Source organism: Bos mutus, chromosome 10, assembly GCF_027580195.1.
Source record: "Bos mutus isolate GX-2022 chromosome 10, NWIPB_WYAK_1.1, whole genome shotgun sequence".
Taxonomy (NCBI): Eukaryota; Metazoa; Chordata; class Mammalia; order Artiodactyla; family Bovidae; genus Bos; species Bos mutus.
Window position 1 is genome coordinate 10,177,175 of NC_091626.1, and position 21,948 is coordinate 10,199,122.

A 21,948-nucleotide genomic window follows, 5' to 3' on the forward strand; every position below is an offset into this window, starting at 1 on the left:
TCAGCATTTTAATACAATAGGTCTTACAACTCTGCAGTTTTAATCTCACAATTACTGATGTATTTCTTTAAATTACTGAAAAAAACAGAAATTTTAAAGGAGGTTCAAACAGTTTTAAACTTCAGGTAAGAAAATGGCTGCTCTGTTTCAGCATCATTTTGTAAATTGAATGTTTATTGTGCTAAGTGCTAGAAATCAAAATTAATAAGCTTTCAGAGCAGAAATTGTTAAACAGTGACCCATTTTTCTTTTTCCTGTCATTTGAACTTACAGCTTTTTGTTTAATTTGCTGGAGAATATTATTTAAATTTTACACTTTAAAATAAAGTCCTAAGCCCAATTTTATGCTTAACAAGTAAGAGAAAAAGTAAGAGTAAGAACGACTGAGCGACTTCACTTTCACTTTTCGCTTTCATGCATTGGAGAAGGAAATGGCGACCCACTCCAGTGTTCTTGCCTGGAGAATCCCAGGGACGGGGGAGCCTGGTGGGCTGCCGTCTATGGGGTTGCACAGAGTCGGACACGACTGAAGTGACTTAGCAGCAAGACAAGTAAGAGACCTGCTCTTCCTTCTGCTATTACAAATCAGTGCTTGTCTCCTACTCCCCCTAGTCTTTGGGATAAATACGATTTCTACTTGGGTCATAAACTGTAATATTAAATCTATTAGACATGTAAGGCAAGTCCCACCTTTAGGAATGCCATCTTTGTGAATTGTGGTTGGAGTAGGATTTTTCTTCTGGCAGAAAGATAATCACTTCTTGGTAGTTATTGATAAAATTATAGGTTATGGGGCAGGAGGAGATGTTTTTATTTTCTTGCCTCTTGTTTTTACTGATGTATTTTGAGACTACCATTAAGTAGGTGCATTACCCTATTTCTCCATGTTACTGAGGTTATTCAGATTTTACTAATTGAATTAATATCCATAAACCCAAGTTTGATCTGTTGGGTAGTTGAGAACCTTAAGTGTAGTTGTCATTCTGATGTCTGGTTAACCAATTCATCTTTTTGTTTAGTTTTTTTGTTTTTAAATCTGTTTCTACTCAAGTGGCAAAGGAGAATATTGAAAACCTTTTTTGAGGGCACTGTGAAAATTACCTGAACAAGTATTTTCTAACATAATGGATATGTATTATTTTCTCATTTCTATAGATCAGTTTATTTTAGAGCCATAACTTGCTACTAATAAGGGAAAGATCAGATACGAAAATGAATGGCATTCCCTAAGTACTCATTGGTGTTCTTTCTAATAGGTGACTTCTTTGGGCCTGGAATGCAAGCACATGATATCCTTCTTTATGAATATTGTACTAAAAGTGAATAGCTCAATATTGCTTGCTGATTTGATTTTTCAAGTTCAGTTCATGTTGAACATTATTTCTGTTCCCTCTAAAATGCAACATACAAAAATAAAATTGTAAAAAATCTTAAATCAGTGTCAGTACTATTTATATAGTAAACTTTTTTGACCTTTGTGAGAAATTTTAAGTGGCAGTTAGAAAAGGCTCTTACCGTGAGATGTATTTATAAAGAAATCTATATTTATTGGATGGAATCTTGGTATGTACTGTAAGGTTTTATTTATGAATTAAAAAATCTTTTGCTACCATAAGAATTCATTTGGTTAACTGAGTGATATACCTCAGTTGAAGATTAGAATATCTTAGTTTTTCAGGTTCTTTCTGGCTTAGTCCATACATTGTTGAAATCTTTACTGGGAGAAAATCTTCAAATTTCCAAGTTGCCAACATAAAGAAAATTCTCTCTTCTCCAGACAGCCTTATATTAGGATTTATAAGATTTTTTGGGGGGTGTGTTTTTAAATGGCCTCACACATTTTTCCTTTTTCTTTTTGATAGGAATCTTTTAGTCCTTCTATACAGTTGCACCTTGTACATCAAGCACCATGTAATGTTCCTCCTTACCTCTCAAAGAATGAATCAAACCTTGGGGACCTCCTACTGGGCTTTCTGAAGTATTATGCTACAGAATTTGAGTAAGTGAAACTTCAAATTGTGTATATTTGTTTGTATATAAGTGAATGCTACAAATTGGGTCAGAAACTGTATCAATTTCATTGTTATAAACTAGTTCAGAAATGTGTAGTTTATAAAATGTAATACCTAATGATAATCCTGTTTCAAGCTAATAAAAAAAATTATAGTTTAGTAAGCCTATTTGAGAGTCCCTTGGACTGGAAAGAGCTCCAACCAGTCCATTCTAAAGGAGATCAGTCCTGAGTGTTCTTTGGAAGGAATGATGCTAAAGCTGAAACTCCAGTTCTTTGGCCACCTCATGCAAAGAGTTGACTCACTGGAAAAGACTCTGATGCTGGGAGGGATTGGAGGCAGGAGGAGAAGGGGACGACAGAGGATGAGATGGCTGGATGGCATCACTGACTCGATGGATGTGAGTTTGAGTGAACTCCCGGGAGTTGGTGATGGACAGGGAGGCCTGGCGTGCTGCAGTCCATGGGGTTGCAAAGAGTCGGACTCGACTGAGCGACCGAACTAAACTGAACTGAAGCCTACTATTAGTTGATTTCAGTAGTGATCCCCATTTATATTTAGTTGTTTCTTTACATAGTAAGACCTGAATAAATGTGTTGATCCTGTGTCAGTTCAGTTCAGTTCAGTTGCTCAGTCGTGTCCGACTCTTTGCAACCCCATGAACCGCAGCACACTGGGCCTCCCTGTCCATCACCAACTCCCAGAGTTTACTCACACTCATCTCATCCTCTCGTCCCCTTCTCTTCCTGCCCTCAATCTTTCCCAGCATCAGGGTCTTTTCAAATGTCAGCTCTCTGTATCACGTGGCCAAAATATTGGAGTTTCAGCTTCAACATCAGTCCCTCCAGTGAACACCCAGGACTGATCTCCTTTAGGGTGGACTGGTTGGATCTCCTTGCAGATGCTATATAATTTGGAATATATATTTTATAGGAACTTAAAATTTGTAATAAAAAAACAAGCTAAAGCAAACTTGGAAAAAGATGTAGTTAATACTAGATATCTGGATAAATAGTTGTGTTTGTATGGTATGTACATCAAAGAATACTTCTCATTTTTTCCTCTTTTGGTGAGAGTGATACTTAGACATGAAATAATAAAGTGTATGATTGTGCTGGCCATAACTGGAAGTTCTTATGGGAGTTCTTAGTCCAGATAGAGTGGAATTGGGAGTTGTGTGCAACTCTTGTGATCAGTTTGGGAAAGCTTGAAGGAGGGAATGAGAGAATTTAGGAGTGGTAAAACATTAGAGGAGGAGAGTACAATAACCATAGGATACTGTTTTGGAAAGGTTTGGAGAGGGGAACAATAATAGTAAGAGTAATAAATTGCTTTTACTTGGTGGGAAAAACTGTTCTAAGGAGATCATACACATTATCGTATTGAGTTTACATGAGTTGGTGTTATTTTATGCCTGTTTTACCAGTGGGACATATGGAGTGGTAAGGAAACTGGTCGAAAATCTCATAGGTAGTAAGGGGACTATTTCAGATCATTTTGAATGCGAAATTCACTCTCTTAACTATGATACTTTATTGAAATGTTGATACTGTCTGCTGTCATACAGTAGTTTTGAAGAAACCTGACTCATATAAGATGAAACATAGGGCCTGAAGAAGTGTTCTTTAAATTCCTTCAAATACACTTCCATTTGTTTTGTTAATGTTTGTGTCTCCATTACCTTGCCCTATGCCAGATAATTGGTACTTGGAAAATACTTGTTACAGAATCATTTTGAAGGATAAAGATTATGGATATAAGTCAAAGATCCTTAAGGTGACTTAAAAATTACTGAGTTAGGTTAACAAAAGGAGTAAGAAAAGTGCTAAAGGAAAGTAGTTCAGTAAGAATGAGGTTTTAATAATTCAGGTTAAAATGATTAGGACCTGAATGTAAGTCTAGGCAGCAAAAATATAAAGGAAGGAGGAGCCTTTGTTTATATAAAGGAAAAATTTAAGTCTATATGGGACATAAGAGACTATAAACATCATTCTGGAGTTAAGACTTTTTTAAGATGTTGCAATGATAATAGCTAATGTTTCATGAATGTTTACCTAGTGCCCTGCAGTATGCTGAGTGATTCCCATGTATTACCTCATTTAATCCTCACAATAACTCCCTTTCATGCTTTGGGAATTTGTGAACTTTGTCCTCTGATGATATAGTTAGATAACCAGAGAACCAAGACTCGGATTCCAGTGTCTCCAAATGCTTAATGTATCTCTCACATGCTTAATTGTTAGACTGCATCAGCATATCTGTGGTGTCATGTCAATTAGATATTGGGGAAAGTTTGTAGAGAGGGAAGGGATTCATAGAAGAAAGGTATTTTTCTGCCATGTTGAGTTTAGGATTAGAGCATCTAGGGAAATGCCTTGAAAATCACTTGCTTTTCAAGTGAAATGACTGAAACAAAATGATAGACGTTCAGATTTGTGTGTTAGTTCACTTTGAGCTTGCTGTGTGGTGTGACATGGCACTAGAATGCTGGTGCTTGGAGAGAGGTTTTGAGCTTTTAGATACACTTGTTATTACGAAGCATGATTCACGTGACATATTTATCTCCTGTTTGATCATGTAGCGCACTGTTGTTTCATACCAGATATTTTCAGAAATTTGACGATAGGGAGCATAGCCAAGAGTTAGTCATGGTAATGAACTAGGTGCCTGTTGTAGGAATCCTGGCAGCCATTAGAAGGGTTTGTAAGGATTTCTTCTGAAGTTTGAGATACTCAGTTAAAAAATTCCCTTTACTGAGAGACAAAGAATTAAATGCCTGTGAAAGGATGCTAGAATACATGGTATAAATGTTGCAGAGATTTTTATACAGCCATTTAAAAATTGCTAAGATTTTCTTACCTTCTTGACTCACAGCTTTCTCCTTAAACCTTGCTGCTGAAAATTACAAAAATGAAGCCAAGTTTCTAGAAATTTACCCCGCAGCAGGGAACTGACAGGATAGGAGAAAGGGGGTCAAGTGGCTCAGGGAATCTGGGAAATGTACAGTCAGTTTAATCATTTATATTTTAGGAAAAAGAAAAATTTATATTTAAAAGTTTTAAATATCTTATAGACTCATAGATATGGAGATTCTAGGAACCTTAAAAGGTATCTATTTTATAATCGCCTTTATTTTTTTGATGTCTAATCACACGTCATTACTGCTAGTCTGTCTGTTGAATTAAAAGTACATACTTATATACTTAAATACATACTTTAAAAAAAATACAAAGATCCAATTTTTTTAATCTCCGTCTTATTCTTACTTATTCTTTATTTTATTTAGTCAGTAAACCACTGAGTGCCTACTGTATACCAGGCTATTTTCTATACACTGGGGATATGGCAGTTAAAACTGTCTTCATGGAGTTTATGTAGAGAGTCATGGAGAGACAGACAATAAATAAAATGTATACTATGTTAGATGGTGGTAAGTGGAGAAAAAAATTTTTTTTAAAGCAAAAAAGATTCTGATGTGTGTAGTTGTTGCTGTTTTAATACCTGTATTGCCATTTAATACCTAGCATAGAGAGAGAATATTCTCACCAAAAAGGTGACCTTTGAAAAAAAGATCCAGTGGAGTGGAAGTTGTGAGTTACATGTCTACATGGGAGAAGAACAGAAGGAAGAGCAACTGCAAAGACCCTGAAGTGGAGGTTTGCTCATGTTCAAAGAATAGCAAAGAGACCAGTGTGACTGGAACAGAGTGTAGAAGCTAAGAATGTCAGAGAATTAAGAAAGTCCATGTCATGTAGGGTCTTATAATGAATTTTGATAGCTTTGAGTTTTTCTCTCAAAGTGGGAAATCACTGAAGGGGTTTCAGTAGAAAAATTATGTGATCTGATTTAGTTTGTAACATTTTGCTGGATGAAAGTAAACTGAAGGGGGAGCCAGAGGCAGAAGCAGGGAGACTGTTTAGGAAGGTATTGTGGTAATCGAAGAGAAACCATGTGACTTAGTTAGATAAAAGTGGTTGCAGCGGAAGTGGATGAGAAGTGGTCAGATTTTGCTTATGTTTTAATTTGCACCAGATTAATGTGACATAGAGAAAGAGAAGAGCCAAGAATGACTTAAAAGTTTGAGACCTAAGGAACTGAAAGTATGGAGATGCCCCTAGGTGTGATGTGAAAAGCAAGGGAGAAACATTACTGATTTTTAATGTTTTAGGATTGAGATACCCACAAAATATTCAAGTAGAGATTTTAACTAGAGAGTTGGATATGTATTTCTAGAGTGCAGGAGAGAGGTCACAGTTTTAGGGGTTTTTAGGGGGTTTTCATCTGGTAGATGGGATTTAAAAGCTAGAAAACTTTTTGAGAAAACCAAGGTAGAAGAGAGAAAAGGTCCAAAGACTAATAAACCCTTAGATACTCCGATGTCTTAGGTATACAGGGTTAAGAAGATACATGAATGTTTTAAGTGATGCAATGAAGAGAGAGAGACAGTTTAGAAGGTAGATATTCTGTGAAACAACTGGCCTAATTTCTCAAAAAGTCAAAGTTTTAAAAAAGTGGAGGGAACGTTTCCAGATTAAAGAGATGGAACAATCAAATACAATGGATGAAGCTTGATTGCAGTCTGATTGGGGTGGTGAAATTATAAAAGGCATTTGAGTTACATTAATGTCTTAATGCTGCTGATGTTATGAAGGAGAATGGCCTTATTCTTAGGTATATGCCAAAGGATTAAGAAATGAAGTTTCTCTCTGCTAGAGCTTAATAAATGGTTTAGTTCAAAATATACACGTATAGGTACACACACAAGCAAATGTGGCAGAGTATTAACAACTGTTGAATTGCTTTTGAATTTTATGTTTTTTTCATTTTTTAAAAATTATTTTATATTGAAGGATAATTGCTTTACAGAATTTTGCTGTTTTCTAATTTTTTAAAAACATTTTATTTTGTATTGGGGTATAGCTGATTAACAAACAGCTGTAATAGATTAACAAAAATCTGTAATAGATTCAGGTGGATAATGAAGTGTCTCAACCATAACATGTACATGTATCCACTCTCCCCCAAACTCCTCTCCTGTCCAGGCTGCCGTGTAACATTGAGCTGAGTTCCATCTGCTATACAGTAGGTCCTTGTTGGTTATCCATTTTATATATAGCAGTGTGTACATGGCCATCCCAAACCTAACTATCCCTTCCCCCATACTTTTCCCCCATATGCTTTTCATTTTTCCATTTGAAAAGTGTCATAATACAAAGATGAACTAAAAATGAGATGTAGGTATGAGAAGGAACTAATATGTAATGTAGTAGTCTAAAAAGGAAGACTCATTGAGAAAGGAGGGAAGCCAATAGAATGTTGTGTTTTGGAATCAAAGTGGGGAAAACATTTTGAGGAGGAAGGAGTGATTATTTGTGTTGCATTTTTGATTGATCAAGTACAAAATGAGAACTAAAAGCTGACCATTGAAGCATTGGTCAATGTGGATGCTACTGGACCCTTGGCAGGAGCAGTCTTAGCGTAACAGTATGGACAAAAAGCCTTATTGGTGTGAGCTAAAGAGAAAGGGAAGGGAGGATTTAGATACAGGTGGTGTAGCGAATTCTCTTGGGGGATTTACATACTTGTAAAGGGGGCAGTTGGTGATGGACAGGGAGGCCTGGCGTGTTGCGATTCATGGGGTCGCAAAGAGTCGGACACGACTGAGTGACTGAACTGAACTGAACTGAAAGGGGGCAGAAACAATAGGGTAGAAATTGAAGGATTAAGTGGAGTTGAGTATTTGTTTTTAGAAAGGAGAAATAACCCATGTTGATGGTAAAATTGGTGATACCAGAAAAGTTGTAAATTTTTAAAAATAGTTTTATTTGTTTATTTATGACTGCACTGGGTCTTGGTTGCTTTGTGTGGGCTTTCTCTTGTGACTGGGGGCTACTCTTCATTGTGGTGCTCAGACTTTAGGTGCAGGCTTCAGAAGTTGCAGCACATGGACTCAGTAGTTGTGGTACTAGGGCTTAGGTGCTCCACAGCATGTGGGATCTTCCTGGCCCACAGCTCAAACTCGTGTCCCCTGCATTGACAGGTGGATTCTTATCTGCTGTGCCACCAGAGAAGTCCAAGTTGAAGCAAATTGTTGAACAGCCTTCTTGTTTGAATAGAGGAGAATTGGAATCTGTACCACAAATGGAGTAAAGCACTGATGATTCATTATAATAATGGAAAATTATGTACGGACAAGTGTGGACTGATGTGGTGGAGACTAGTAGATACTGTCTTTTGACTGCTTTACTTTTTTAGTGAAATGAAGCCTGGACGTCAGCGTCAGCAGGGAATGAGTGTGAAGGAGGAGGTTTGGGAGGTTTGAGAGGCAGGGACAAGGCAGAATTGTTATGTAGAAGAGTGAAGGAGTGAGTGAACCGGGGAAATACAGGATGACTGCTGGGCAGTAGCATTTAGGATTCTTTTGAGCTAAGTCATCATGAATTTAAACTGATCATAAATTCAAAGGTCAACATGGTTGCATTTTTTTTTTCCAGTCCTGTTTCACTCCTTGGGAAAGGATTGGAATAAAGATTTAATTATAGTTGTTCAGTGCTGCAAGAGCAGGTAGGAGAGTTGAGGGATGTACAAGGAAGGGATTTTAATAGTTGACCGTGGATAGGGTATATTCAGTCTTGAAAATGTGGGCCCAGTGTTGTCTGCAGGACATCTTGTTGTAAATTTTGGTCTGGGGCTTAATAACTGGAGAAAAAGACAGGAAAAGAAACATCAGAGTACGGAAGCCTGGCCTGGGATGGGTGGTCTAGCATTTGAAGAAGATTGAAAAAGACAAAGTCTTGATACTGGCATTTAAAGGGTCAGGCAGAAGAGAAGCCAGTCAAAACAGAACTCTAGGATTCAAGTTTTTCTGTGTACAGGATTTGAAATCCCTAACAAAGTGTTTGCTTCTCAGCCCTTAGTAATTACTAAGACCAAAAAAATAACATTTTTTCACTTAATTTAACTAGTTTGAGTATATATGTAGCCATGTGGTATCAGACCCATCATTTTATCTTTGCCAGAAGAATTTTTCCTTGTAATGTTGTTGAAGACTACATTTCCAATTTAATCAGTTGTCTCAAAATAAACTTTGTCACAAAAAAATGAGTACCAGTCCATTACCATTACTGATGAAAAAAGCCAATATCTTACCAATAAAAAGTCAGAAATCTGTTTTGTATTCAAAAGATTATTGTTATCTAATCTGTTTTAGATTAAATTAAGTCCCATATCTGTTGTTTTTTTCCTGAAACATCACTCTTTTATAGATTGTCTTATTTTATACTTTAATTATTGAGTGACAGTAACAAATTTTCATATGGCAAGGAAGTTACAGTAGAGAAATATGGTATGACAAAAGGCTTACTTTAGAGCCTGTTTTAAAGAAGGAAATGTGTAGGGAAAATATTTCTAAATAACCATTTGAATTCTACATTGAAATTCACCTATAAGATTAAAAATTGTATAAAAGTTATATATCATGTTTTATGATTTGAAATATTTAATAATGTAGACATATTTAAAAGTTCTTTAAAAATGCGGTAGTTTTAATCAGTCTAAATAGTAGTGATTCAAATATTCTTTTTTCCCCTCTGTGAAGTACTTCAGATGATACAGTCATTTAAATAATAATTTGGGCTGATTATAGGTTGAAGATTAAGTAATATCTGGTTAGGGGTGAAAAAGTGAATATGAATGTGTCACATATGTTTCTGTGATCCAGTTTAGAATTCAGGGTTGAGTTTAATAGAAGTAAGGAGAGTCCTTTGACTTAAGGAAGTAAAAGTTTTAGTTTAACAGCAGGATGTGGTGTTTCAACGTTTTAAACTTGTCTGAGAGGAAAAAATCAGTCCACCTCTTTTTTTTTTTTAACATAATGTTTCCAATATTAATTCTACTGCAGATTCACCTGTCCTGTAAGTTGACATTTGAAACAAGGAGTCTCAGGAAAAAGTTCATTTTTTAGTAGTGAAAAACATCTTACTGTAACCAGTACTAAGTATTTCTTTTTGACAGCCCACTTACTTTTAAAAAGCATAAATTCTGACATATATTTTTAAAGAACTTAAAACTGTCTTTGCAAGCTATTCCTAAACTGTACTCTGAATAAGAAAAAATAGTCATACTTTGAGGATCATTTTCAATTATGAAACTTCACAAGATGCAGTGTTTTCTTGCATGTTTAACATAGAAATTGGTCAGTTTTCCAGAAACAAATGCCATGTTGGATCCACGGTTATATCCTTATGGATTCTCTAATAAATAGAGAAAGAGTAGGATGAGTGTTGCATTTGGAACGTCCCAAACTATCGTCTTCCTCCTCCTGGAATGATGGAAAAGCTGAACACAACTGGAAAAAAAAAAAGATACCAGCTTCCCCCAGACTCATTTTTTTCTTGAATACAAGCTGAGTAGTTTTATGTTTTTAAAATGTTTTTTGAAAAAAGGAAAGTTATACAAAATTATTATAAATTAAAAAAACAACAGTGTAAGGTTAGGCCTTACTAAAGACTGGACAGTCGACCTTCAAGCATGCTGATAAAATTGCTTTGCTTGACTAAAACTTCACTATAAACAGCTACATCTGATACACAGCAATAACAGTATGTTTTCATAGAGTATTCTTTTTCTAAAATTTCTACCATAAATCGTATCAGTAGAGGTACACCTGAACAAAAATTAGTTAATGATACTAAAAAACAACACAAGAAGATTACCTCTCTTAAAAAATAAAAAATTCTTACTGGGGTTTAACAAGAAACAGTTGTTTGCCTACTTACAGATTATTTTTCTTATTACTTCATTTATTAAAAAAATATTTATTGAATACCTAGTTGATACTAAGCAACTAAATGAACAGTAAAAGAACAAAACAAAAATAAATAGCTCAGCATCTTGGAGCTCTCATCTAGTTAGAGGAGACACAATAAATAACATACATAAGCAAATGATTAGAAACCTAAGTTTTATGGAAACAAAAAAGTAGAGAAGGGGAAATGAGACTTGAGGTGCAGAGAGCTGAGGCAGATTTCAGTTCTATGAGAAAATCAGAGTATGCCTAACTATTGATATAATAAAAATAGTAAAAGGGAAGTTAAGAAAATAGTTAATATGATTAATGTTTTTCTTTTCTTTAAAGTTGGAGTATATTTGCTTTATGATGTTGTGTTAGTTTCTGCTGTACAACAACATGAATATTTTTCTTTTTACAGCTGGAATAGTCAGATGATTTCAGTTCGTGAAGCCAAAGCCATTCCCAGGCCTGATGGTATTGAATGGAGAAATAAATACATCTGTGTAGAAGGTAGTTTTCCCACAACTAGTTTCTGTTTACCATCCAACTTATCTAGTACTGACAGAAGCACTTGAATAATTTCAGCTTATATTTCATGTAAAAGTAATACATTTATGTCCTAAAGTGGTTTATAAGTTTTTTAATCATAAGATTTTAATTTTTAAAACATGGTTTAAGCTTCTTTCATTGTAAGAAATAATAAACAAATTTAGGTGGTAAATGTTTCTAGTCGGTAAGATTTGAGCAGTCTACATGCATCCCTCATGCTTGTAGTTGGCTGAAATTTATTTTCATGAGTTATAGGTGGAAGAAAATACTTTCTTCATGTGATGGTTCTTTGAAATGAAATTAGTTTTTTTATGCTTAAATATTGATAATTGATACAAGCTTGAGCTTGATTTTATGACTATAAATTGATTTTTCTTTTAAAATTAAATGCTGTGAGATATTCTATTCTCTAAAATTAATTTACATGTAGTTGAATACTTCTTTAGGTTGGTGGAAACTAACTTCAAGAGGCAATATTGTTCTCACAGATTCCAGGTTGATGACATTTGTAAATCTTGAGATAAAAAGGAATTAAAGGGTTGAAATATGGCATTTGTAGGAAAACACTCAAATTTAAAATATTTTAATCTTGAATTATAATGCAACATTTTAAGAGTTTATAAATGTGAAATTGAATCTCCTGCTTTGGTGTTTGGTTTGCTAAATTGCACAGTGTGTTTATATTTTAGTTACTTGGTTCTTGTGAATATTAAATACAATTTTAAAGTGCTATACACTATGTGATTTGATAGTTTGGCATATGGCATTATCTGTTCTAAGAAGTACAGTGATAATAAACTCTTGTTTGAAATAGCCTTTCCGAGCAATTAAAAAAAGGAATTTTAAAAATTGTGGACCTGATTAGATTATATGACATACTTAAAGTTAACCTCTCCATCACATTCACACTTTTTTGAGGTCTTCCCCCTCATTCTAACAACTTCATTCTCTTTCTGTTCAGTCCCTCCTTTCAACTTTATAGCATACATACATCTTCTTATCTTTGAAAAATACTCTTGACTTCATCCTACTGATTGAAAGTAGATTCTGCTGGATCTTTCTGTACTTTTTTTTTTCCTCTTTTTTAGTGCTAAAATTCGTAAACTCTAGTTTTAACCTGCTACTGGCATTATTTCAGCCCCCATTTCATTCCTAATGCCTTTAGTTATCCTCCCTTTCTCACTTTTATCTTCAGTTTCCTTGTTCTCTTAAATAGAATCAGTTTGTATCTGTATATGAACTATTCTCTTATTTTGTGGGTGAAGGGTGAGTAGAGTAAGGATGAAGACTTGGAAGGTAATGTTGGAAACACACACAAAATTTCTTCTTCTGTTCTCTTGTCTCACTTGCTGTCCTGTTTTTCTCTCTTTCACTGCCAAGTCACTGTTCTCACCGCTTTTTTTAAAGCCATTTAGTCACCCCATAATTCTCTGTACTGTCTGCCGTCCTCCCTGGTATTAAACCTCTACTTTCAAAGGCATTGACCTTTTTCCTACTAGACAAATCAGTGGTCTTCTAAGTTAAATTTAAAATTACCTTTCTGTGATATTTGACACTGTATCTCTTGGTATAGTGGCTTTTATTCCTTTTGATAACTCTTTATTCTTTAACTTATATTTATTCTTTTCACAGTAGGTTCCTGACTCGCTAATTCTTCAGAAATCTTGCCTACTTTTGTGATTTAGACTTAATATTTTTGTTATTTAGACTTAATACCTGTGCTGGTTACTTCATTTTAGATATCTCACTTTAATTGTATTTACTTTGATAGTTCATAGTTATTATAAAACTGTTTTCTGTAAGCATAAATCTAAGAAGATGCAGTTGCTATTATGTAGGTCAAAAACTGTCAAAATATTGGCAGTTTCATGTAATTAAATAAAAAACTGAAGTTCTCATTTTAATAATATCTTGTTTATATGTGCATTTAACATTGTAGAACCTTTTGATGGAACAAATACAGCAAGAGCTGTGCATGAAAAGCAGAAGTTTGATATGATCAAGGATCAGTTTTTAAAGGTAAATAATGCATCAGATTAACTCTAGAAACATTAGTGCACTACTGTGCTTTGAAAATTAAAAAAAACAAGTATGTAATAGGAAAGAATAGCTCTGGTTCCTGTGCTGTGGAGCAATCAGTAGGGCACAGTGGGGACTTTATTACTTGAATTTAAAAATACTTTGCCTCTACAGAGATCTGACTCTGCTTTTACTCACATGGCTTTCACTTTGTGGATATAAGCATTTTCACAGTGAGCTTATTAAGCTCTCAAAATGAATGAATAAAATTTAAAGGACTCCCTTCTCTCCTTAAAATGTCAGGGAACCTGTAGCTTTAGAAGACAGCCATGTCTGTTCCATGTTTTTCTTCTGTATACCCAATTGTAACAAGGAATGAGGGCTCCATTTTATCTTTATTTATATTCTAGTTAAATATAGTTAAACAAGATGTGTGTGTGTTTCTGTGCACACACATTTTATGTATATACACTTTAGTCATATATATGTAGACTGTAGTTTATTCCTTAGCTCCCTAGTCCGCAGTATGAATTTATTCATCAGTGATTTTGCTAAGATTGATTGACTCCTAGCTTCAAGTAATTCAACAGTACACAGTAGAAACACACTGATAGAAATATGTACTTTGAGACGTATAAGAGAGTGCTTCACAGAAGAAAGAGATCAAGGAATTTTAGAGGTTTAGTTTTTTTGTTATCAAGATAACCAAGTAGATTGTATTTTGATGATAATTAAAAATGCAAGTGTATCATATTACAAGCTGTCCTTCAAATTAGGCCCTCTCACAGTTTGTCAACCAGAATAGAAAATTTTTAATGAAATGGAATTCTGCAGGGCAAACCAAGTATCCAAGAGGGAATATTTTGTCTATCAGATTAAATTGAGAACTCAAAAATAGCATTTCTACATTGTCATTCTTATTAATGAGTGGGCCTGCATGCATGCTACGTCGCTTCAGTTGTGTCTGACTCTGCAACCCTGTAGACCATAGTCTGCCAGGCTGCTCTGTCCATGGGATTCTCTGGGCAAGAATACTATAGTCAATTGCCATGCCCTCCTCCAGGGGATCTTCCTGACCCAGGCTTGAGCCCCATCTCTTAAGTCTCTTGTTTTGGTGGGTGGGTTCTTTACTACTAGCACCACATGTCTTGTGATTGTTTAGGTATAAAACCAATATTTTTAGTCAGTTGAACAATTGAAGTGAGAACAGCCTCAAAGATTGCAGCCACATTTTTGGGTAGTGGGCCTAATTTTTAGCTTATAAACAAGAATTTCATTTTCCTTCTTTTTTTTTCTTCTTAAAGATTCTATTCACTCTTCTAGATTCATTGTATAAAATGCTTTATTTACTCTCTCCTTTATAAATAAAATTTTTAATTGACAGCTTTCTAGATACAAAATAAGTCAATCAAATAATTGAAGTAGTCTTTCCCTACTCTCTCAAACCCAGTTTTTGTATTAATTACTTTCATATTTTAAATGACGTCTAAATTTGTGAATAAATGTTAATGTTGTCAGTTGCTTGTTTTTTGTACCACCTGTGTGTGCACTTCTTTATGAATGAATTCGAACTATACAGATGTAAAATTTTTAAATAACATTTTGTTTCAGATGACAGAAGCAATACTTTTACTCTTGCTAAAAACTTGGGAGATTAAAAGCATACACAAAAAAGTCACCCCAAATTTTACTGCCTAGGAAAATCACTGTTAACATTCTAATAACTCCCCTTTCAGTCCTTTGTTTCACATATATTTTAGGTTTTAAGAATGATTTTTTCTTTCTCTTCCAGTCATGGCACAGATTGAAAAACAGAAAAGATTTGAACAGTATACTACCTTTAAGAGCTGCTATCCTGAAAAGATAACTGGCCTCTATTTCTTAATAAAGAACAGTAGTAACATCATAATACGTTTTGTCTACCTTCATCGTGGTTTCTTTTTAATTGTTCTTGTTTTCATGTTTTATTCTTAAGACATACTTATATAAAGAGTGCATATTTTATTATGATGTTTCCTAATAAAACCCTTTGATTTAAAGATGTATTTTTGAAAATGTTTACATTGATGGTTAGTAATATTATGGCATGAATTTTCAGGAGATCAGATAAAATATTTTTGGGGGAATTATCGAACAAATAAAAGGTTTTTGCTATAACTTTAATTAATTGTACCACATGCTAACACTGAAGAGACATGTGGACTTTTTTGGAAAGGGTCTGATTCCTACATCCTTAAAGTAGGACCTTCAATAGATGGTTTGTTGCCTAAGTCTCTTCTAGTGAAGTGAAGGTTTGAGTCAGTTATTCAGTTACTTGAAGCAAAATGACATCTTTGATTTCATTGAAAGAACTACAGAGGCAGGAGATACTGGACAGTTGCCCTAAGCCCTCACTTGACTGATCAGGAAAGACTGAGGCTCTGGTTGTGTACATAATAGTATTTCATTAGTACCTCACATGCCTTTGGTGGACTCAAGATTGCTTTAAATTTTGTGTTGAACAACAGTACATTTTGCACTAGTAATATGAGCACTAACTCTGTATTATACAGCAGTTAGGGAATTGTTTTGAAGAATTGGTTCAGTGTAGACATTTCGAAAAGATTAAGTTCTCTGTGCTTTATGATAGCTTAGTGCAATATGCCCGTTTGCTTTACTTCCCATTTTCCTGCTTTTATTTTTCCTGTGATATGAAGCAACAGAAACTGAAAGATCAAAATTGAGATTATATCCTATTGATAGATTCAGAGTTTTATCTGTGTATAATTATAGGATTGTAATCTAAACTGGAAGTTGTCAGTAGTAAGCCACTATAAAATGTTCTAGATAAGACATAAAATTACTATAAATAAAAGCATAGCATTTGTAAAGGTTTCTTTTTTAGTATTTCTTTTCCACAAGAAGAAATAGTGGTGGCTGCTAAAAAAGCTACAGTGTTTATTAAGGTTGTTTTTGGTGTAAATATTTGTAAATTGGTCAGTGCCTGTAAATTTAAATATAAATAATCTTAAAAAACAGTTCTAACTTTTTCTAAAGGACTGTGTACAACTTTTTTTAAGACCTGCTGAGGCACAGTTTGTTACCTCTAATGTATTTGGATTTTTTGCAGACCAATTCAAATGCTAAGACTTGCTTTTTGACTTGTAAAAGGTGCATATTTTCATTTTTTTCTTTAAGTTTAAAATTTTGTATGATCAAATGGAATAAAGTTTATATATGAAAATTGTTGATATGTTTTTTTTTGGGGGGGTGGTTTGTTTTTTTCTGTGGAAGTCTTCGCTTCTGAGATGAGATTGAGGGTGTAGTTCTCATCTGGAACTGAACTAAATCCGGTTATTGTGTGTAATTATTTAGATTATGCAGAGAATCTTGAAATCAAGTTCATTTTTGGTTAAGCCAACTAGCCACATCAGCACCTATTTCTCTGGCATTATTAGGAATGAAGCTTTCCACACAGATGAATTTTTCAGTTTACTAGTGATTAATGCTTTTGAAGTAATTAAGCTTTAATATACTATTTTTTTTTTCTGGAAATTTCTCTTAATTGTATCTTATACTGTGCAACTCTTATCAGAATGTGTTGTATTTAATTAATATTCTAGTAATGACTCCAGGTAATAATTATAAACAATAAATAATAGCCATAGTACTCCATAATCCTGTGTAGCTCTCGGGTGTCTAGGGCATTCTCCCTCTACAGTATTACATTTCCTAGTAAAACCCCAGAATTTATCATGGACATCTTCACTGCCACTGTTTTCTCAGCTTTCAGTGACCCCTGGCAGCCCCATCTCAGTGCTCCTGCTTTTCAGCTGTATTGCTGTAACAAATAGATCAAAATGTTAATAAATTTATACCCAATTGTAAATCAATACAAACTGGGTATCAATACCCAGTTGTAAATCAAAGCTAAGATTATGCACTAGTGACTGCTAAATATGTCAGATAAGTGGTATGTCAATATATGAGAAGTTTTTAGGCTTTTAAATTGTTTTCAATATGAATTACTTATTTGTGTTGTGAATAATACATTCTCTTATTTTCTGTTTATATTGATCTGGCCATTTCTGTTTATTTGCATCGTTAAGAAAGTAGTGCCAGAAAGTTTAAAACATGCAGTTTGTACTGCAGTTCTAAATTTTGGATTGGTTTGAGCTAGGATCTTCACAAGTCTTGTTGACTGTAGTTAGTGTTCATAACAAATTTTGAGTTAAATGGAGGGAATACACAATGACTACCTGTGGTTTTGATTAATATTTAATAGATGCCCATAGCTGTCATTGGTTCCTTTTTGTCCTAGTGAGCAGACATTTGGGGTTACTAATGCAAAAGCCTAGCTCCTGTAAAAGAAGGCGTATTTCTGATGTTAAACCTGATTTAGTGAATGCTGGAAGACTGGACTCTGCTGTCTTCCCTCACATGGCCCCTGGCTGATGCTTCTGAACTGCGTTTCAACTAGCTGCAGGTCTTTTCCTCACAGACCTAATGCACACACACAAGCTCATGTTACTGGGGAATACTGCCTAATTTACATTTATCATATTTAACAACTCTATTAATAGAATTTGCTGTAATTAAAAATCAGTGTTAGCTCTTCTAGCCATAAAATCATCCTTATGGAAAAAAAAATATGTATTGCAAAGATACCTCTACTTGTACATAGTTGGTCTTGGTCCTGGTCTCTTCAGTGCAGGGGACATTGATTAAGCACCTAATATATGCTAAGTACTTTGCTAAACTTCCATGCTTGTAAGAAATGGGGATAGTGGGACAAAGATGAGTAACAAACTTACGATCTAGTCAGGGAAAGAGACACAATTTTAATATAGGATAATGTGGGAACTTGAAGCAGGAGTATTGAGCTTAAGCTGGGGATTCCAGAGCAGGGTACAGTCTTGAATCATGAGTATACAGGTAAATAAAGGCCGGAAGAAAGTTTCAGGGGAGAGGAATTTGTAAATAAAGACAGGGTGGTGTGACTTGATTTATGTTAGAACTCCTGTCTTCTAAAGAAGAGAGGAGGCAGCTATGATGTGAGTTGTTAAGCGTTTATCTTCCCAAGGAGCTTGGGCTTAGTCCTAGAGCAGTGGAAAGCCATTGAAGTATCTTAAGCATGGGCACGGCATGATCTGGGCCTTTGGGTTGAATTTCAGACAAAACCGACTTTGGCCAATGTAGGGGAAATTATTCCTCTTCATAGTTTAAGATCTGTGGAGATAAAAGTTTCCTATCTGAATAATCCAAGGGTCACTCACTGAGAAAGAGAACACAGTTTATTGATTTGCAAATATAAAAGGAGACGGGTTCAAAACTGGGCTTTTGAAATGGGCAGACTTTGTCTCCCATTCGGTCGCTTTGCTAGCAAGGAGACCTTGAGCAAGCTAGGTAGCCATCCGAGCTCTTCAGAGCCAAACCAGCATCAGTTAAACCTACCGCAGCAGAGCTGGCAGGGGATAATTACGAGTGCCTGAACTAGCAGGAAGTGCTCTGCTCTGTAAGAGAATAGTTGTTAGGTTGGGATAAGGGCCCATTGAGTAGCTCAGCTCGGCCCCAACCCTAAAGCCTACCGAACCCACTCTAGAGCAGAGGCAGGGGCCGGGTGCCCAAAGGCCCGCCAGGAAGTTGCCTGGACTGGGGCGGGGAGGGCTGGGGAAACTGGCAGACGCCGGGGAAGACAGAAGCCGAGCCCGGGCCCAGCTCGGTGGCGAAACCTCTTGACGCCTTCTATTTAAAGTCGCGGGGCCCACCCGCCCCCGGGAGGGAACCCGAGCCGCCGAGCCGGGCCGGAGGCGCCGTCAGAGGGAGAACAGCAGGCGCGGCGCGGGCGGCTCCGGCTCCAGCTCCGGCCCGGCAGGCGCGATGGCGAGCAGCGACGGCAGCCACGCCGCGGAGAGCGCCCTCGGCGCCGACGAGGAGGAGACCCGGGCGCCGGACGCCGAGGAGCAGTCGGGGGGCGAGGAGGACGAGTCGGCCGTGGAGTCGGAGTCGGAGTCGGAGTCGGAGCCGGACGCCAGGTACGCGGGCCCTCGCTCAGGCCCGGGGGGCGGCCGCCGGGGGCGGGCAGGCGCTGCGCGGGCCGGTGCCGCACCCTGCCTTCCTATCTTAGGCGCCCGCGTTCGTTTCCCTCGAGCTAAGCGCTCCTTCTCTGGGGGCGCTGCCTTGTGAAGAGCTGGAAGGCGCTCGCTGTCAGCTGGAGTGACAGGCTCGCCTGCAGCGCCGAGTTCATCCCTCCCCACCCCTCCTCCTTCATTACCGAACCCTCACCCCAGCCAGCTCCTTGTGACGTGCGGCTCTTGTTTATTCCCGGGGATTTACTTGGGTCCTGCCTCACTGCACAGTTGTGCAGAACGTTTGTATTTGTCCCAAAGCCTAGGAACAATCTTTAAAGCCTGAGCTAGAGGAGAAGAGAGTGTGTGTTGCGGGGGGAGGGGCAGGCGGAGAAGGCTTTTCTGGAAACTTCGAATGACTGGAGCTCTCCTGAATGTCTAGTGCTGGCCTAAGTCGCTAGAAGACGACTTCGTTTTGGTACAAAGGCTCATATATTCTCTGGAGAAAAGAAGTTTGAATTTTTGTCACCCCTGCTATTAAAATACTGTTTTTGTTGTTGTTTGATTTTTTGGTCGCAAACATTTCAACACACATGAATACAATTAGGAAATACTATATACAGATATGTCTCCCTCTATTTCCGTCTCACTGCCTTCTTTCTTGTAGCCTCTAAAAATGAGAATAGCAGGAATCATCTCGATTTGAATTTGGTTTTATTCTTCCTTGTTCTCTTTGAGTATGGGGTTTTATTGTTTGTTTTTAGTTTTAGGGTTTTCATTTGTTTGATTTTTGGTTTATCAGTCAGTCGTGTCCCTTCCTAAATCTGTTATTTCAGTAAATGGTTTGGTAGGTGACAGATGGATGTGCATCACTGCAGAGAGCCCCAGAGAGCCCATGTCCCCCAAAGGTAAAAGTGCTCCCAACGGAGACCAGCAGCGCTGGAGCTGAAATCGCCCACAGAATGGCGCTGCTGAGGGTGAAGTGTCCCCAGATGTCTGGAATGTCGGTCGCATGTTTACCAAGTGGGGAGCAGGCCCAGTCCCTGCCCTCAAAGACTTTCTGGAAGAAGTTAGGAAACACTATGGGGACCGTGAGACGATGTGCTAGATACACGAGAGCGGTGGGAAGGACAGCCTGGGTGCTGTGGCAGGTCAGGAGGGTGTGTAGGCCTGTGACTGCCTTCCAGATTGGTAGGCATGACGTGGGCCCTGGAGAATGGGCAAGAGGTGCAGGAAGGAACAGCAGAAGAGAAGGCATCTGGGAGATGGAGCAGGAGGAGGGACGTGCGGTTCCTGGGTTGTACTGGGAAGGCGCGTCTGTCCACCCTAGCTTTGATAGCCCTTTTCCCTTAGTGGTATCCAGGCTCCGCTATCCTTGCCCCACCAAAATTTGCCCGCAGAGAATCTGAAAACTTGTTTACGCTAAAAAGTGAGCAGCTGGGACTTCCCTGGTGGTCCAGTGGTTAAGACTCCACTGCAGGGGGTGCAGGTTTAATCCCTGGTCAGGGAACAAGATCCCACATGCCATGCGATGCACGTTCCCCGCCCCCCGCCCCCCCCAAAAAAAAAATTAAAATGTGAGCAACTGACAGCAGTTCAGAGTACCACTTTGGGGTTGCATTGCCTTTTGACAGAGGTCAGGGTCTTCAGGTAAAGAGTTGATTTATCCGCAGTAAGCTTCAGCCTGCTGTGACTACACATGGTAAGGTGGACACCAAGCCAAACAGAATGAGTAGAGTGGAGGAAAGCATGAGGGAAGAGGTAGATGATGATGGAGGTCTTGAAAACCATCCCATTAAAAAATTTTTGGATTTGATGACGTAAGTAACAAGAAATCAGTAAAGTTCTGAACAGGATTTAGGAGAACAGAGTGGTATTAATGAGACTCACTGGCAGATTGAAAAGTTGGGTTAGGGCAGGGCTTAGATCAGAGAGGCAGAAGCAGAGAGAAAGGAGATGTGTAGGGGTTGCTCCACGGTGGGGGCCACGGGTAAGGAAGTGGCAGCTATAGCTCCTTTCAGGAGAGAGACGCCAGGCAGGAGGAACTCCTGGGAATTGGGAGTCCCTAAATTTCTTCTGCCTTGAAGTGTGATCAAAACCCAAACCATTTTGATGGGCATGAGTTTGCAAATGTGGCCTAAAGTTCTTCTTTCTTCTGAGACTAGAATTGAGAGCTAGGGATATTCTCTAATTTATGGCAAGAATAAGGAGACAGTCTTCCTCTCAGCTCCTCCATTCAAGTTTTAGAGTTAAGAGAGGGCTCCCTTACTCTTTATCAGGCTAGGTGCTAGGTGTTTGCATATGCTTTCTCATTTTATTTTACCTATTTTAAAAAATGTTTTAATTAATTAGTTAGTCCACCTATTTGGCTGTGCCAGGTCTTAGTTGTGGCGTGTGAACTCTTGGTTGTGGCATGTGGGATATAGTTCCCTGACCAGGGATTGAACACCGGCCCCCTGCTCTGGGACTGTAGAGTGCCAGCCACTGGACCACCAAGGAAGTCCCTGTTTTCTCATTTTAAACCCTCCCA

At 37.4% G+C, this 21,948-nt stretch overlaps 2 protein-coding genes across 3 annotated transcripts in view; both read left to right on the plus strand.

Moving 5' to 3' along the window:
• TENT2 (terminal nucleotidyltransferase 2) overlaps positions 1-15,280 on the plus strand; it is a 59,388-nt gene extending 44,108 nt beyond the window's left edge. For both annotated transcript variants that reach the window (XM_005909462.3, XM_005909463.3), the window contains exons 13-16: positions 1,863-1,999; positions 11,222-11,313; positions 13,292-13,371; positions 15,164-15,280. In XM_005909462.3, coding sequence (XP_005909524.1) covers positions 1,863-1,999; positions 11,222-11,313; positions 13,292-13,371; positions 15,164-15,238 — 384 coding nt within the window. In that variant the 3' untranslated portion in view covers positions 15,239-15,280. The remainder of the gene's footprint in view (positions 1-1,862; positions 2,000-11,221; positions 11,314-13,291; positions 13,372-15,163) is intronic.
• A 3,842-nt stretch (positions 15,281-19,122) lies between these two features.
• Positions 19,123-21,948, plus strand: part of CMYA5 (cardiomyopathy associated 5) — a 99,001-nt gene continuing 96,175 nt past the window's right edge. Inside the window, exon 1 of the mRNA XM_070377269.1 lies at positions 19,123-19,385. Within this exon, the coding sequence (XP_070233370.1) occupies positions 19,231-19,385 (155 nt within the window). The 5' untranslated portion in view covers positions 19,123-19,230. The remainder of the gene's footprint in view (positions 19,386-21,948) is intronic.